The sequence below is a fragment of the Manihot esculenta genome, chromosome 6 (genome assembly GCF_001659605.2).
Source record: "Manihot esculenta cultivar AM560-2 chromosome 6, M.esculenta_v8, whole genome shotgun sequence".
NCBI classification, from domain to species: Eukaryota; Viridiplantae; Streptophyta; class Magnoliopsida; order Malpighiales; family Euphorbiaceae; genus Manihot; species Manihot esculenta.
This window is the reverse complement of record NC_035166.2, coordinates 25364840-25383994: the sequence shown is the minus strand read 5'-3', so window position 1 is coordinate 25383994 and position 19155 is coordinate 25364840. Positions and strand designations below refer to the sequence as shown.

The following is a 19155-nucleotide window of genomic DNA, read 5'->3' as shown; positions in this document are numbered from 1 at the left end:
ATCACATAAGCTGCAGTTTCAAAAGCAAAATCCCAGTAAACCAACGGTAAAGTAGCAAAATCCAACATAGCCAAACTAGTCTCCACAACATGCCTATGCTTACGCTCAGCACAACCATTTTGCTGAGGCGTATATGGACAAGATAAACGTAATGAAATCCCATTAGCAGCCAAGTATGTAGCAAGAGATCTAAATTCTCCTCCCCAATCACATTGAAACATTTTAATCTGTCGCCCAAAGAAAGTTTCAACAAATTTTCGAAACTTAATAAATGTAGACAACACATCAGATTTTCGTTTGAGACAATATAACCATGTATATTTGCTGAAATGATCATAAAAAAGAACATAATAACGATTGCCATTAATCGAAGGAACAGGGGAAGGACCCCATACATCTGAACAAATGAGTTCAAGCGGAGCAGAAGCATTAAAACTAGACAAAGAAAATGGTAAACGCTGTGATTTACTAACACAGCAAGATGAACATAATTCTTTTTTATTGGAAGAAAAAACAATATTATTATGTTGCAAGGTTGACAAGACAGCTCCATCATGAGCATGACCCAAACGAGAATGCCAAGACCGAAAAGAAATATGATGCACAACAGCCGTCGGACGACTCAATGCTGTGAGTTTATAAAGACCTTGCTCAACCGGACTTTTGCTGTGAGTTTATAAAGACCTTGCTCAACCGGACTTTTGTGAAGGACCCTCCTCGTGGGGATATCCTTGATAAGAAAGCAATCAGGAAAGAACTCAAGTGAGACTTGATTATCATTTGTAAAATTAAGAACGGACAACAAACTAAATGGAGAATGAGGGGAAAACAGAATATTGCTCAAACGAAAATCATGATTACTGTGCAACATTGTACTGCCTACATGAGTGATGGGAATTGTATTACCGTTGCTTATTGTTACTTCATCCGGTCCTGTGTATTCAGAATCAATTGTCAAGTTTCCAAGAGAACCTGTAAGATGATGCATAGCACCAGTATCAACTATCCAAGGCTGCTGCTGTGGACGAAACCCTTGTGAACCTTGTGAACTTGAAACAGAATTCCAAGGCGGAGTTGAACTAACAGGAGCTGAAATTGTATGATAAGCTTGTGGTGATGGCAAAACTGTTCGGCGTTGACTCGGACACAATCTAGCAACATGACCCGAACCATTACAGTTATAACAAGTAGCAGAACTCAAAAACGGACCTGACGAATACTGTGATTGAACAGCAGACATCTGATAATTCTGAAAACGACCACCATTCCTTCCACCGCGACCACCGCGACCACCACGCCGTCCTCGGCTATTTGAATGGTAGGAGCCCATCGTAGGCTGTTGTGTACGTGTGGTAAACAACGCAGTCATCGGAGAACCAGTATTCTCATACTTTTTCTGTTGTAATTCTTCGGTCAACAGTAACCCCAACAACTCATCATAAGAGGGCATCTGCAATTTTGCTTCAATAGAACGCACAAAAGGACGATAGTCTGGTCCTAGCCCATCAAGAATAGCTCCAACAAGATCATCGTTTGAAATCGGACTATTAAGAGCAAGCAACTGATTACTGAGATTTTTTGCTCGCTGCATATAGATTTCAATTGAATCGGTATTCCGTTCCAAGTGATGGATTGCATGCTTTAAATGACGCACCTGTGCAGCATTCCCAGCCGCAAAACTCTGCTCTAACCGTGTCCAAATCTCCAAAGCAGACAGAGCACCAACAGAATTAGACAACAAGGCTTCAGAAAGAGAAGAATTAAGCCAACTCATGACGATTTGATCCTCACGAAACCAGACAACATAAGCTGGATTGGGTTCAGAATTCGCCAGGGTAGGTGTCGGCGGAACATAACTCTTGTTGATATGTCGATCAAGATTATAGCCACGCAGTAAAGGCAACATCTGTGTCTTCCAAAGAACATAATTGAGAGAAGTAAGCTTAACATGAATCTGATGAGAAACATTGGGTATAGTGTTCAAAGAATCGGAAATAATCGAAGAAGAGGAAGAGGAAATAATAGAAGGAGAAGAAGAAGACTCATCAAGAGCAGAGCCTGTGGACATATCGGGAAAAAAAAAAAATAGAAGGAGGTGTTTAAACCCTAGTTGGCTCTGATACCATGAACAGTAGGCAAAAAGTATATTTATTAAACTGTAAACATGGGTATAAATAACCTTTACAAGATAAGGTTTGTTACAGTACAGCTATACTAACAACCTTTAACATTTATCTCTACAAAGATACATCTCTATCTAATACTTCGGAGTGACTCCTCATATGTTTTCACCAAATTTCATCCTTTTCATGTGTTCCTTTAAGTTGATTAGCTTGTGCTGAGGTTTGGCCCCTTCTGCTGCTTTATTTTCTACCTTTTTCTGCTTAGTTCGGGCTAGCTAAGGATTCTATTACTTTGCTCTCCGAGGAGAGCTGTCCATTTTCTCGGGGTACAAAGATTCAATTAAGGGCTAGGTTGAAGCTTTTGTGGTGGTAAAGCTGAAGGAAGGAAGGCTCTGGGATAACTTGGGATGTCGATCTCTCTTGGAGGGAGGTTCCCCAGGGTTATAATGACCTTCCTCGGCTGCCCTTGGTGGACTAGATTTGTCTTCTCCGACTGATCTCTGTCTCGAGAAAGTATGATGTTGAGAAGTGCATGTTTGTGTCCAGTCTTCAAGACTGCCAGGAAGTTGGTATTCGTTTATTGATGCCTTGCCTTTTTTCTTTTGTCTCTTGTCTTTTCCTTGTATTTGTTTTTAACTTCAGTTGTTTTTGTTTTTTCAGCTTCTTTTGTGCCAATGGAAAAGATCAAGCCTCCCAAAAATTTCACTATGTCCTAGGGAACATGAAGGCCACCTTGGAGACCTTTAGAACTGGTTGATCGGTGGCGGACATGACCCGAGAGATGTTTCATGCCATCTCTTCCACCGTGGCAGGCCGGACTGCTGCCCCTGCTTCTTCCCGGGCACTGGTGCCCGCGTCCAAGGGTTCTCGTTCTGCCGCCTCTAGGGCGTCCACTCAAGGTAAAGCTTCAGGCTCTTTTAAGTCTCTGGCAGCTCCGAGGCTCAAATCGACCTCCACTCCAGCTTCTCGGGAGCCTATTACCATTAACGAGTCCACGGATAGTGGCTCCAAAGGGGGGCCGAGGTTGCTTCTTCCACAACTCGATCTCAGCAGGTTGCTTGCGCCATTGTAATCGGTGGTGTCACCGGCAAGTGAGCCTGGGCTTCTGAGGTCCCCCCTGAGGGCCAGACCGTCAAGAGGGCACATGTGACAGGGCCTCTAGAAGCCGTTCTTCCCCCTCCTGCCGATAAGGGAAGCAGGCCGTAGAACAGTTGTCTTCAGCCCCCCGACAACGAGCTCCTTAATGCTGTTGAGGTGACACTTGAGAAGACCTAGGGATTTATCCTCTCACTAATAATTGAATAACTACTGAGGAGGTAAAGAGACACTTGATGACCGCCGGGCCTCTGGTACCCAAGCTGAGGTCGGACCCTAGAAAACAAAACAGGTACAAATCCCAGTAGAATCCACTAAGCAGGCCGACCCTTCAACGCGTCACCCAGCCCGTGACCAAAGCAGACCGGACTAGTCTAAAGTCTGGATTCATCAGAGGAGAGTCTAGCTCGTGTGATGTGATAGGAGATAGGAGAGTAGGTCCGACTATACCGTGACTCTATCAGCGCGCGCACCGAAGGGGAATTAAATGGCCGCCTAACAAGAATAGGCAATCAGTTACGCCTATATGTACGAATTTGCGTGATAAGGACAGATGACACTGTAATAAAGTGGTGATTATGCGTTACTAGAGGATAAAGGAAAAAAGGATAAGGAGAATACGTGACCCCCAGACCAAGCGTATACACACGCCTGTAAATTCTATTTTCTCTGAATCTTAAAACATCAGTTTTCAAAACACAAACACTCTTAGCCCCTGGATCTTTGTAAAACCTTCATTTTGAAAAAACAAAACTGGCCAGAACAACTTCAGCATGAATGCAAAACCAGCGGGGAGAGAGTAATACACTGTTGGTTTATTAGCAAAACAAAAACAACAAAATCCTTTCCCTACCAATCAATCAAGAGAAGCAGCAAATAAAAGAAAAAGAAGGCTCTAGAAAAACTTCTCTAATTGTTTTCTCTCTCTAACAACTAGAGAGAGTTTATTTGAGGTTCGTAACCTATTTACACTTGTGGGGTTCAACATTTACTCCAAGAAGAAAACAAAATTTTTTTTCAGTAGCTCTTACTCCCTTTCACGCTACCGAGCATTTGATTCGTAAAATCTCATAATGGCATTTGAAAAAAAAAAAAAAAAACAGCAATTAACTATAGCTCATAATTTTTATTTTTTTTAATTAATTATTTATTTTCATTAAAATAGACAATTCAATTAGATAATTAATTTAAATGGCCAATATTTTGTCATCACAACCAAAAACCGCGATCGCAAGCTCATTTTGGGCCCAAAGAGCTCGTGATGCAAATCCAGTAAGATGAGATTTTAGACAGGCAGGTGGAGCCCATTTGGGGGCCTTTTTCCTGAGTACTGCTCATAAAATAAATATATTTGCATATGGGAACCTGGGACCATGACCATCAACAGCCCATTTGACCACAAAATCCGCTAAAACTAAAAAGAAAAAGGTCCTACCGGGAGTCGAACCCAGGTCGCTGGATTCAAAGTCCAGAGTGCTAACCACTACACCATAGAACCAATGCGTCTTAGACGGCTCGCTTTTCTATATTAATAATAAACCACTAAGAAGACACTGCAACTTGCCTCGAGAGAGAAATACAAGCCCAATAAATAAGTTGGAGGTTTTCTACACTTGAAGAAATGTTGAAATAGTTGGACTCATCCTTTGTTACTTGCATCTAACAATAGATTAATGACTTTTTGCATATAGGTATTTAATGGAGACACTGTCCGTTATAAACAGATTTTTTCTTCTTCTTCTTATAATTAATTCTAACAACAATCATCTATAAATATAAAAAAGCTTGCATCTAAGGGAACTCTCGGTAGGCAAGTAAATTAGGATAACTGAACAAAATATCCTCATACCATTTAGCTAACAACTCTACGTGTATTGTATTTACAAAAACATGCACTTTAAATATACGTCTATTGAAAACATGTTCTAATATAGCATTAGCTGTTCTGTTTTGGTGCAATATCATTTTCTCTTCATCTCCATCAAAGCCTTTATTCAATTTCATCACTTCATGCATCTTCATCTACATACTTTCTGTGTACTTAAATGTTTAAATCAAAGCCCTATCATTTACACGTTTGCCCCAACAACCTAATCATCCTATAGCATATTATTGGAGATAACTTTGATTTCACATTTACCATGCACCAAGTATTTCAACCTCAGTAAAGTATGAAAATAAATTATAATCTTTAAAGGGTAGCTAGAAAATCAAATGAAGCTCATTATAAATCCAATTTTAGACGTAGAGGGTATTAATTAGAATTGGTTGGTAACACATCATCATACTCAATAACCACCGCCAAAACCTTACCTTCTATATTATCATCATCATTATGAAATTTATACTATTTTTAAACCTATGCCAATTTCAATTATTGTTCCCTCCTATTACGCATTGTATTTTTCGATCAGTTATATGATTATTTGTTTATGAAGGAAAACTTTTCCATCAAAATTAAAAAGAAAAAGACAACAAGTTAATTACCATATAAAACGTACAATCATTTTATCACGTACGATACCTATGTAATTTTGTAGTTTTTTCTGAAAGATACCCTACACGAAATTAAAGTGAGTATAGAGATAAATTATGGAGGACAATTATTGAATAATTGGAGAATACAGTTTGTATTAGTGACAAATATTTGCATTTAAAGGAAAAAAAAGTAAATAATTGATTTCTTTATACCTTTTAAGTATGAAGAAAATGAAAAAAATGATTTTTTTATGTAATTAATCACTTATAAATTCGCATTAAGCACAAATCTGTTAAGGGGATGTTAATGGCGGTTACACATGCACATCATCATCTGTGTTCTAATCTAGCCTAAATGTTCAAAATATATTTAAGTCATAATAACAGAGGTGAATTAGCTAGGGAGTTATTATGATGTAGACTATAAGAGGTTTTAACCTTTGATTTTGGTTTACCAAATCCTTCAATGCAACCTAGATATCTGCTCTCGCTGTTGATTTGTCACACCAAATGCACACATATATTTATAAGATAAGAGAATAGCAGCTGGAGTTGCGTTTCACCTGACAAACCTGGTTCTTCATTTGTTTATTTATCCTCGTAATATTCTGTGTCTAATTAAGAGGGAGAGCAAGAGAAGAAACTGCTGAAGCTGAAGATATGGACATGGCTCACCATCCATGGATTTTCACCTTCGGCATTCTCGGTACACTAGAATCCATATATGGCTTCTTTTACACTTTTCTCTTTCAGATTCTAATGGAAATGATCATCACTCTCTGGCTTTGGCTTTGTTCATCTGAATTCAAATGATTAAGCTAACTTTTCTTTTGTGTTCTTTCATTAGGCAACATCATCTCCATCATAATGTTTCTTGCGCCTCTGTGAGTATGGGTTTAACTAAGTATCAGTTTCAATGCACTCTTTAGCTTTTTTTTATGTACAATTAATGACAATCTCCATTGTCTCAATGCAGCCCTACATTTTTAAGGGTTTATAGAAAGAAATCAACTGAAGGGTTTCATTCAATTCCATACGTGGTTGCATTATTCAGTGCCATGATTTGGATATACTACGCCACTCTGAAACCAGGCACAGATTTTCTTCTTCTCACCATAAATTCTGTGGGCTGTCTAGTTGAAACCATCTACATTGTGGTGTACATTGTCTACGCACCAAAGCAAGCCAGGGTGCGAAACCAACTTAAGTAATTATAAGTATTCCTCAAGTTTGTCTTCAATCATCGTTATTGTATTATGAATAATTTTGGGGTGGGGAAATAATTGCAGATCCTGACACTGAAGCTGCTGCTTGTCATGAATATTGGGGGATTCTGTGCTATTGTTCTTCTTACTCATTTTTTCGCCAAAGGATCAACACGGTTGCACATTGTTGGATGGTTCTGTGTCGCATTTTCTGCAGTTGTTTTCGCTGCACCTTTAAGCGTAATGGTGAGTCTATTAATTTTCAGGAGTTGTTTTGATTAATTACGATTAATTTAATTAATTAATTACTGTGCAGAGGCTGGTCATTCGCACCAAAAGTGTGGAGTTCATGCCATTTACCTTGTCATTTTCGCTCACGTTGAATGCTATTATGTGGCTGCTCTATGGTATCCTACTTAAGGATTTATACATTGCAGTGAGTTGCTATTGCTATATATAATATCCCCTTCATTATTCAAATAATAATTAATATCTGTTAATGCATTTTTTCTTGAAAATTTTCACAGCTTCCAAACATTTTCGGAGTAATCTTGGGAATATTTCAAATGACACTCTATGCAATTTACAAAGACGGCAGGAAAGTTATACAGAAGCAGAACGAATCAGAAATAAACAAAATTAATTGTGAAGTGCATGCAGTCTCAGTTCCCATTTGTGAGGAAAGCGAAGTGGGTAATAAACATGAAAATTCATATGATCATCACCATCACACGAAACCCAATGGTGATTCCATTGAGTCCCACAACCCGAGTCCAACTAAGTGAAAGATCTGTTTGATAAATGATATATATTTATATATGCTTTGTCTTCACCTCATCATGACAATATGAGCTGAGCTGAGCTGAGCTCAGCTGCTACCACTATAGACAGAGAGGGTAGGGTGGCTAAATACATATATATGAAATTCCAAAATTAAGAAGCCAAACTAGAAAGCAAATGCGTAAACTTTGCTTCTTGGCTTGCTTTCTGCTTAGCTTCTATCTTGTAGTACTGTTTTGAGTGATTGCTTCAGGAATAAGAATATTATTATATTCATACATATATAATGGACCACCATAATATGCATTAAACTGTTCACACTGTTCAAATAAAGTTTCAAAGATTCCTTAAACTTTAAATAGGAAAAAACTGGTTTTAATATTTTTTTTCATTTTTTTAAATACTTTTTTTTTTGTGTGTGGGGTTTGAGAGTGGTATATAAACTAATCATTCCTAACGTAGGGAACCCATGGTGGGCTACTTTGATTATAGATGGGCAAATATACACATAGTTCAGCTATCAAAAATATTAGGTATAGAATAGAAAGTTACCCAAATTAAAGTTTCCATTTTCAAATTTGAAATACGTTTATAAAATGGAAATTATTATAGGGTTTAGGTAGTGGAATTCATTCCTACCACCTAAATTATATTAATTTCTAAAGTAACCTTGCATGACACTGCAATCATTCAGTGTTTATACTTAATTAGCGTATATATATGTGGCTGATAATTATTACTTTTCCCTAAATTAATATTACCATATAAATGTAGATTTAGTTTCATAAATTTTATTGTATGAATTGTAAAATTACCATTTTATTTTTATATTTTTAAAAATAAATTATAAACTATAGGTTATACTAGATATTTTTCCCTACTTTCCTCATATTAATGATTTTTCTGCCTAATTTTCTTTCAATTCAAATATATTAATATTTTTGTTTGTCCTTTCCAACAAAGGGCTAAGAGATTGGGACGTCCACTAATGAAATTGGTGTATATATTAATATGAAGGAAGTACGGTGGCCTGTGTACTTGTGGCCCAATGGGATCCTAAAATTACTCCACAAACTAGGAGAAAATTATTGAATGTATCTGACATAATGAATTTTATTATTTTTTACGCTTAAACTCTCCTTTTTATAAATAATATTTTTGGACTTTTAGTGTTGAAATTATTTTGATTAAAAAGACAACTAATTCAATTTTAAATATTTATTTTTTTTGAGAAAATAAATAATAAACTTTTTTGGTATAAATTTATCAGTATAAAGAATTTTAATATTATAACTAAAAAATAAAAATTAAATTATTTTCTTTAAAAAACATATTAATTTTTCATGTAAATCACTCTATATAAATAGTTTTAATTATAAAAAAGTGAATTCGAACTAATAATAAACCTAAGCTGGGTGGTAGAGTCACGGTCTCTTTGATTATATTATTATTAATAAGTTAATTTTTTTTTTATTTTAAAAAATTTATTAAAATATTTTTATTTTTTTATAATTAAAATAGTTTTTTTATTTAATTTTATCTTTTTTAAAAAATTAAATCTCCTATATTTTATAATTTACTGTTAGTTGGCGTCAATAGTGGGTTGGGGGCTTCTTTGAATGCCCACTTAGGAATAATTGGAATTATTAATTAAAGAAATTAACTTTTGTTTTTTTAAATGAGAAGAAGGAAACCTCGTATCCCATAATAAGTGTCGCACGTGTAAACCACAAATGTGAAATATGTAGGTTCCGGAATTATTGTTAATTAATAAGAAGAGAGCATGTATTATGATTGTTAAATATAATATTAATTAATGGGATCACCTTTTATTATAAATCTATTAGCTTATCTTATCAGTCTATATTCTACTCTTCACCTACCACACTTCCAAATTCCTCTTTCAATCCATTTGAAAATTAATTTAAAATATTAAATATAAATATAAACTATTATAAATATTTAAATTTTTTTATTAATATTTTTAAAAAAATTATATAACACATACTCATTCTATCAAGTGAAAAATATTTATTATATGAATTATTTTTTTAATTAATTATTAATTATTATAAAATCAGAGTGTTACAAACTGGAAGGCTAGCATTTTTGGTGGCTCTTCATCTTTGATAGTGACCCACTAGACTTGTTTCCCTATATGCTATGTGTTGACCTATATAATGATTGTATGAAACTAATAAGTGAAGGAAACTTTCAAAAAGAAAATAACTTTTAAGAAGCTATCACTAAAACATGTCCACTAAAAATTTAAAAATAACGAATAAACACTTATATTCAAAAAATATATGAGCAAACAATGGCTCAAATCTATTTTACTGAATTACATAAATTTAAACCTTTTTTAAAAAGCTAATTGATAAACAAATCAATTGTTTGTCGGCGTATTTATATTTTAATTTTAATTTTAATTTTAATTTAATGAATTTAATTTTTATATTTTAATATAATTTTAAATAATTTATAAAATTTTAAATTTAATACTCTATTTGTCATATTAATTTGATATATATTATTATTATTATTATTATTATTTTTAATTAATCAATTAACTAAAAAAGTCTAACGTTAATATCATTTGCATTTTAATTTAAATATTTAAATTTTAAATAAATTAGTTTAATATTTATGTTTAGATGAAATTTTGATTAATTTTTAAAATTAAAATTAAAATTAAATATAATTATCAAATTCGTGGTTCACATTTTCAATGGTGATATATTTTATTTTATAATAATAATTATGAATATTTAATTTAAAATAGTCATATATATAAAATAATTAAAAATAATATATTTATTATAAAATCTTTATAATAATTAATTTTAAATAAAATTTATTTACTGTTGAAATTGTGTTAGATTATTATTATTTTTAAAATTAAATATATTATTTAACTATAGTTAAATTAGATTTTTTTAGTTATTTGATCATTAATTTATATAAAAAATAATAATGGTACACATGACATATTAATTAAATTATTAAATTATCACATGAATTATAATATTTAAAAATTTACAGATGAATTAAAATTATATTAAAATATAAAAATTAGTCCAATAAAATTACAATTAAAATATTTTAATTAAAATACGCATAAATATTTAGCTTTTTTTTAATTAACTGACTTTTAAAAATAATTTGCCTATTAAATAAATTATATTAATATATATTATTAAAAAATACATAAAATATTTTATAAATTTATAAAAGAAAAAATTCTATAAATATATATTAATGATATTTTGAGTCCACTAAACTAAATTAAAGTTTCTAGTTCCATTAATTTAAATAGGCTAATTGGATAATAAAGATTTAAGATTTAAATATTATTATATATTTTAATTTAAACATTTTAGATTAAATCTTGTCACAAAAAATATCTACGTATATATATAATTTTGGGCATCTAAATAAAAATATTGTAATAATTAATTTAAAATTGAAATATTTAAATTAAAATGACAGAACATGTGAATATTAAGTTGTTATTGTCCAATAAACCTTTTAAATAACATCCACTTTGTTTATATATTTTTATTTATTTTTTATTATGATTATTGTGTTATTATATATACAAATAATTGTGATTAAAACGAATTTTGACACATAAAACTAACTTTGAATCCTCAGCTCACTCACGCGTGCCGATCAAAAAGCAAGAGATGAAATGCAGATGACATTTTTATTTATGGAATAGTGCGCATGTGGCCTTTTTACATACTGAGGGGCTGAAGATACACCTGTCATGAAGAGCCATCAATGGATCATTGGGTTTAAAGTTCTTTGACGTTTGTGCTTTAATCTAATTTATATATAATAATAAAAAATAAGAGAAACCGCCAAACCCATAGAAATATTTATGAAAGAAAACTGCAAAGGAAGTTGCACTAGGGACCCTCACGTTTAAGGGAGGGTGTATGGCATGGAGTTGGGAAAAAACCAAGCTTCATTTTGTGTGCTATGTAACGTAAGTCTAGAAGATCATGGAGTAGTAAATATATCTAACCCACCACAAAAGCATATTTAGCAACAACATTATAGCGGTTCGATCAAAATTTAAAATAATTAATTTAAACTATTTAATAATTCTTCTTAACTATTATATAAACTTCAAAGTTGATGCATATTATTTTATGAAATTTTATACAATATAATCGCATAAATATATTCTGATAATTGACTATATGTATAATGGTATCACATGAAATACACTATAATTAATTAATTGTTATATAAAATTATTATACATTTTGTAAATTTCTTCCATTTTAATGCAACGGCTCTATGCATTCTACTTCATGCACCCCTTGTCTATAAATAGTCACATTCTTTGTGCTTGTGCTTTATAACATGCCTTGGAGCACTTAAAGCTAGATAGAGGACTTCCACTTCCTTTGCCTCTCTTTTAATCTCATTATTCTCCAGATTTTGTTCAGGCAGAGAGGGGCAGAAATATAGAGATATGGCTGTTTTTTCCACTCACAATCCATTTGTTTTTGCATTTGGCATTCTAGGTACACATCCATAAACTTGCACAGATATTTTCCTTTTTAATTTCTGTTGTTTCGAATTATTCTTTTGTATAATGTAGTGCATTATTTTCTATTAATTTTATAGGTAATATTGCATCTTTTGTGGTTTTTCTAGCACCGGTGTAAGTTGTTATTTATTTTTTTATTTATTATTTTTTTCTTTATATTATAAGATCAATTGAAGGGCATTAGTTAGAAATGCTGATAATAAATTGTACTTTGCAGACCAACATTTGTAAGGATTTATAAGAAGAAATCAACAGAAGGGTTTCAATCGTTTCCATATGCGGTTGCTCTATTCAGTGCTATGATTTGGCTATACTATGCTTGGCTCAAGTCCGATGCTTTCCTTCTCATAACTATTAACTCGGCCGGCTGTTTCATTGAGACTATTTACATTACCTTGTTCATCGCTTATGCACCCAAGCAAGCTAGGGTACTAAATATATATTCACCAAATTTAAATCTCTTTATATTAATTATCTGATGAAACTAAACTAACATGGCCATGCATGGAGCTGTTTGCTGCAGATTTTCACTTTGAGGATACTTCTTTTGTTAAACTTGGGGGGATTTTGCTTGGTTCTTCTTCTCTCCCATTACCTGGCAAAAGGATCATCCCGAGTCAGAATTCTTGGATGGGTCTGTGTAGTATTTTCAGTGAGTGTATTCGCAGCACCTTTAAGCATCATGGTGAGGATGAAGCACATCTTTTTTTTTTTTTCTTTTTAAATTAACTAAATATATATTCTCTGTTTTGTTTTTGGTCTTTTTTACCTTCCCACTCTAGCCAGCGATACCCTTGTCTTCTTTTTCTAGTTTCTTAATTTCTTTTTTGATTTAGTTTATGTTGCCCACTCGCCAAGCATCCATCATTACCATAGACTATGTACGAATATTGTTTTATTAATCTAAGTATGCATATGTGTTGATTGTTAAAGATTACATCATCTATTTTTATATATATACTTCGCAGAGGGTTGTTATACGAACAAAAAGTGTGGAGTTCATGCCATTTTACTTATCATTTTTCCTCACCCTCAGTGCGATTACGTGGCTCTTTTATGGATTACTATTGAAGGACTACTATATTGCTGTAAGTGCTCAATCTTTGTTAGATACAGATTATTTAATTAATCAATTAATAATGACTTATACCTGAAAACGATATCTCCCTCTATCACTCAGAATCTTGAAGCTTTGAATGTACAATGTTGTTTAATTTATCATTAAAGTTACGAGATGCTTCTCCCTGCATCTCGTACATGCATGCCCTCATAAGCACTTCCTTCTCCCTGCATCACAGGTACCCAACGTACTGGGTTTTCTTTTTGGAGTGTGTCAGATGATTCTCTATGTAATTTACAAGAACTTGAAGACGGTGGTGGAGGAGCCAAAGTTACCTGAAACCAACAAAGATAATGAGATATTAAGTACTTGTGGGGTTGAAGAAGCTGTAAGCTCCGAACTAAATGGTCATGAAAATGGTGAGAATATGAAAGAACAGCAAGAAGAATATAATGGTAACAAAGACATGCGTGGCTCCAATGGAGACCAACTAATTGGATGCCAAGCTTGATTAGCATATACCTAACTCCTCTCTGTACGTGTGTATGCACCTTAATTTATGAGATAGCTTGTGTATCTCTCTCTCTTTCTTTTTCTGCTACGTGGTGTAAAATTTATAAAGGCTAGCTATCTGTGTCTCTCCATATATGTTCACATAAGCAAACAGGGATGGAGGTGGAATAATAACGAACAGTTATATGTGCCTGTATGAAATTTAATTTAATTTAATTTATGACGAGACGGTTTAAAAATATAAGATATGGTTATATATACATACATAAAAAGATGCAAATAATTTGATAATTTGATTCCATAGAAAGGAAAGGAATGGCTTCAGTCAGACGATGGAGTTTTCCTTTTCCTTTTAGATAATGCTAATCTATACTTTCTTAGATCAATCTTATCTAATTCAATCCACCATGAATCAGTATACCTCTCAAATAAGAATAAATAAGTTTTTATATATAAAAAAAAAAGGAAATCCACTCAAATATTTCTTAAACTCATCGTGAACCGAAATCACCTCAGAATTTTCCGTCTATCAATAAAGTAATAATATGGTACCATCACCCTAATATATAGGCAATTTTATATAGTATAAACTTGTAAAAATTAGATAAATATAATTTAAAAGTAAAATAGTGAATCTTAAAAAAAATCTAATTAGCATATTTTTTTTAAAATAAATACTTTTATATAAATGTCTCTACTCTATTTATTTGTTATATTATATAAATGTCTTACTTGTACTATATAATTTTCTCGTATTAATAAATAAATAAATAAAATAAAAATTACATTTGAAAAAGCTCACAATTGAGTGCATATATATCTGGTCCATATAAAAATTCTCGTATTGATTGTTAGTCAAAAAATTATCGAAGAAAACAGTAGGCCCAATTAAGATGTGACTTTGACCTTGAGTGTATTTTGGAAATTTTACTTTAATTATCATAAAATAAAATTATTCATAAAATATTAAGATAAGAAAGATCTAGGTGGACTTATTCATTATGAATTTAAAAGATTCGATAAATTTATATATATATATATATATAAAGTTCCATTTGTTTATATTTTAATTTATAATGGACTGGATTCAAGATGGACAGTATCCAAATAAATATATTTCCAGTAAGATAGATTTTATCAAATTAATTTTACTCTATTTTTACTTCACAAATTACTCACAAGCTCATGGAATTTTGTGTGAAATTTAATTGAATTGTTCTGAAAATATCGAAAATAAGTTTGTAAATTTTGACATGGTCCATTTGTTCATTCCAAATTAATGACTGGGTTTAATTCGTTGCATTGATTAATAAAATAATTGAAACAGAATTTTTAATAAATAGAACTGGTTTAAATTAGTTATAAATGGATTGGACTCCAACTTCACCAAATTTTAACTTGGAAGTCGGAACCCATTGAGTTTTGGGTTGGGCTAAGCTGAGATCACATAGCCGACACTCATTGAATCTAGCCGCACCAGTCTGGGGGGGCTCGAAACTATTTCTTGAATGACTTGAAGACAATATTCATGTGGAAAAATTACCAAGTCAATTATTGGTTTTTGCTCAATGGAATTTAAATTATGTATAATAATTATAATACAATTTATATAAAATAAATATATGGTTTTATATTTTAAATTTATATTTGAGGGTAAACAAAAATGTTGTCATACTTCACATCTTTTCATAAGATATTAATTAGAATTCCCACAATAGTTTAATTCTTTTTATATGTATCATTTAATATTGAAATTTATTAAATTTATTTATTGTTTGAGGGATATTTAACAAGTAAAAATTATTAAAAATAAAAAAAAGCTATAAATAATAATTATTAAAATTGAATTTAGTTGTTGCAATTGGGTATTATACATAGTAGCCGTCACATACTAAACTCATGCTGCCAACTTAGCATGTGTTGGTTAAGCTTTGAAATTATTTAGTTTGAAGGACAATAATTTATATGTGAGTCCATAATTAAAAAGTCAAATTTTATGAAGAAAATTCCAGTTATGATACGTGGTTAGTGTGTCCTTATCCGCAATGTCTTTTCAATATTCTTTGAATATCCCTAGCTTTACATTTCCTTTAAATTATATATATTATTTAGTTAAACGATTTTATTTTCATGAATATTATTATTTTATTTATTTTAACTAAATTATTATATACTTCTTAAATATAGTAATTATTTATAATTTCATTTCTCAATCTCATGAATTTATAATTTTCTCTCTTTATTTTCAATCTCACGAATAAAAAAATTAATTTTAATTTGAAATTGAATTAGCCTATCATCTTCTATTTGATTCTGATGTGAAGCTAATTAATGCAATTAAATTTTCTGTTGGAAATATAAAATAAAATAAAATAATGAAATTTTAATCGTATTGAACACTGTTCTTAACAATTTATTTTATAATTCCCCAGCATTAAATAAGTTTTTCTGAAATTTAATTTTTAAGATTAGAACAACAAGAGTTTATCTCTAATTTATAATCCAATAGAAAAAATGAGAGTTAATATATTTGTAAAAATGAAAACTATTTATAGTAAAAAACCGACCGCTATATATAATTATAAAAATCTTGAAATAAAATCATAACAGTCATATTTAATATTATATTTAAACCTCATAAATAAAATATTTAATTACGATAAAATTTTTAATTACTATAAAATATTTAACGATCATAAAATTTCTAATTACCATGAAATCTTTAACGATTATAAAATTTTTAATCACCATAAATTTTTTTAAATCTAAACTAATTTTACAACATTTCCTATCTCTTCTAGATTTTTTATTTGTTTTTGAACTTAAATTTAAGAATTATATAATATAAAATGCTTTATTATTTATTATGGATAATGGATTTAATTATCATAGTAATACGATTTTCACTTCAATAATCATAAACAAGAAGAAAACATAAATGATTTGAAAGAAAATCGCCTTAGAATTTTTTACTGGTTTTTATTCTCGAAAATTTTCATATTTCAAATAATAGATAAATATAAAAAAAAGTTGGAGTATATAATAAACTAATAAATACATTAATTACTTTCTAAAAGAATAAAGAGACATATAAACTGACATGAATAAATTAAAGTATTTAATATTGGAAATTAAGATGTGCAATCAAAAGGTTACATTCATGAATGAAGTTAGAAGCAGTTAAATTATGAATATAAGTTCAATTAAATTTATTTATTTATTAGATATATTTAATTTAATTTTTTATCAATTAAATTTATGTATTTTTATTAAAAGTTAATTAAGTTTTCATCTAATATAATTTTTTTAATTATAAAAATATTTTTATATGATACAATTTCATTTTTTTAATTTTAGAAATTATTTAACATTTTTATATATTTTTTAATTTTTTATATTAATTAAAATATTAAATTATTGATATTTTGATTTATAAAAAATAATATTATATTATGAAAATTTTATTTAAGATTTAATTAATAAAAAAATTAAATATAATTTATTTAACCTTTAAAAAATATATAAAAACTTAATTGAAGCTATTTCCGTAAATTTATATAAATTGTCGCCATTATAAGAAAAAAAATCATGCATGCCTTTGGGTCGTGTCCAGCATGGCAATGTCTACTCGATCCAATGTTCGGTTCTATAGCTGAATTATTTTCCTCTTCATCACCTACACGAGTAATTTTTGTCCTCACTTTCCAATGTCTACTTCCTATTGACTTTGTTTAGAATATTTCATTTTATATAAAAAAAATTCAAACAAATTGTTTAGTTAGGGTTGTTATCAAAAAAGAAAAAAAGAAAAAGAAAAATTTCAGTTAAAATTAACATAATATTAAAATTATTTTTACTATTATTATTTAATTTAAAATATTTATTTTCTAAAGAAATATTAAAATCAACTTTTAATATTCTTATTTATTGGAATATTTTATTTTATTTATTTAAAATATCAATTCATAAATATATTATTTGTATATTGTTTAATAATTGAAGAATTAATGGAATATGTTAAAGCAGAATTAATTCATCTACCAAAAAATACTATTATTTTTTTAAAAAACTATTGTATTAAATTTCAAACCACAAGAATTATATTCCAACGACATATTTTTTATATTTTCAGTATATATCTTGTTTTAAATTGTAGCTGCAATCCTTAGATTTTCAAACTGCTATAGAATAATGATGAATAATCAGAAGAAAAAAAAATTGATAATCAATCAGAAATAAGATCATAATTATATTTCAACTTTTAGAATGAGCCCTTGAAATGAAACCTCTAAGCTTGTAGGTTCTAATAGGGTTACTTAATTAAATGATAGACCTAACCCTTATAATTTGATTATGACTTTTTATAATAGAGATGAACGAAACCACAAAATTCTCCAGTTACCCAATAAACGTGGGAATGAGAGTGTGTGGTTAGGAATCCATGTGCATGGCAAGAGAGAAAATCACAGGACTTTCTTTCAAATTAATTCTTGGTTAATCATGATTACATATTAATCACCTTGTCTTTTACGTGCAATCTTCAAGTTTTTCAACCATTATTAATTACGTTGTGGACGTGGACAACTTGGAAGAAATCGTAAAGGGCCGTCAACAAGCATTCACAAGAGCTGTTATCAGCGAGGGGGAATGAGACAACGGCGGCTGATGTGTTATGGTGGTAAACTGGGAAATACTAGGCACGGTTTCTTGTATGGGAAAAACAGCATATCCTCTGCCATGATGCTGAGCTCGTTTCTCCACCGTTTGATTGAATGTTCTGATTTGTTTCATCATCATCAAATGCGATTACACATCAGAAAGCTTGTTGATGGGATTCTGTAACAAATGAAGTAAGCTTCAAAGCCTTTTGGATCCCTACTATGGGAATGATCCAAGTGGGTTAACTACTATTAGTTAGTTGACCTCATCCACTGCGCTATAGGCTCATATAGGTCCAGTTAACTCGATCTCTGAAATTAAATTTCTATTTTTTAAATGAAATTAAGTCAAATGCATTATACGTACCCTTCCTCAACACCCTATATTATATTAACAAAAATCTTTATATTGCATTGCATCCAGTAAAATGATAAAAAAAAAATCAGGGTATAATTTTCTTAATCCATGCATGATAATCTGATTCATTTCATGTATAAATTTAAATATAATTTGTTGAGAAAGAGCAGGAGTCCTCTGGAACTAAAATATGAGTTGTAACCCTTAAAACCACTTGGTGGGTGACACATCAGAAAGAACAAAGTGGGACCCTTTGAATTTTGTGCACGTACTAGGAATGGTACCTACAAGTAGGGCTACTTTTGTATAGTGAGAGTTTAC

General features: G+C 30.7%; 2 protein-coding genes and 1 non-coding gene across 3 annotated transcripts; 2 read left to right on the top strand and 1 right to left on the bottom strand.

Annotated features, from left to right (window-relative positions):
- Positions 1 to 4644: 4644 nt before the first annotated feature.
- TRNAQ-UUG lies at positions 4645 to 4716 on the bottom strand. The gene has a single exon. It is a non-coding gene; the product is annotated as a tRNA-Gln (tRNA).
- A 1640-nt stretch (positions 4717 to 6356) lies between these two features.
- LOC110617945 (bidirectional sugar transporter N3) lies at positions 6357 to 7686 on the top strand. The gene is made up of 6 exons (XM_021760942.1): positions 6357 to 6402; positions 6544 to 6580; positions 6673 to 6886; positions 6986 to 7147; positions 7218 to 7337; positions 7429 to 7686. The coding sequence occupies exons 1-6, from the start codon at positions 6357 to 6359 to the stop codon at positions 7684 to 7686; spliced, it is 837 nt and encodes a 278-aa protein (XP_021616634.1).
- Positions 7687 to 12075: 4389 nt separating this feature from the next.
- On the top strand, positions 12076 to 13939 carry LOC110617944 (bidirectional sugar transporter SWEET12). The gene is made up of 6 exons (XM_021760941.2): positions 12076 to 12219; positions 12323 to 12359; positions 12463 to 12673; positions 12769 to 12930; positions 13214 to 13333; positions 13544 to 13939. The coding sequence occupies exons 1-6, from the start codon at positions 12168 to 12170 to the stop codon at positions 13814 to 13816; spliced, it is 855 nt and encodes a 284-aa protein (XP_021616633.1). The 5' UTR covers positions 12076 to 12167; the 3' UTR covers positions 13817 to 13939.
- Positions 13940 to 19155: the final 5216 nt, after the last annotated feature.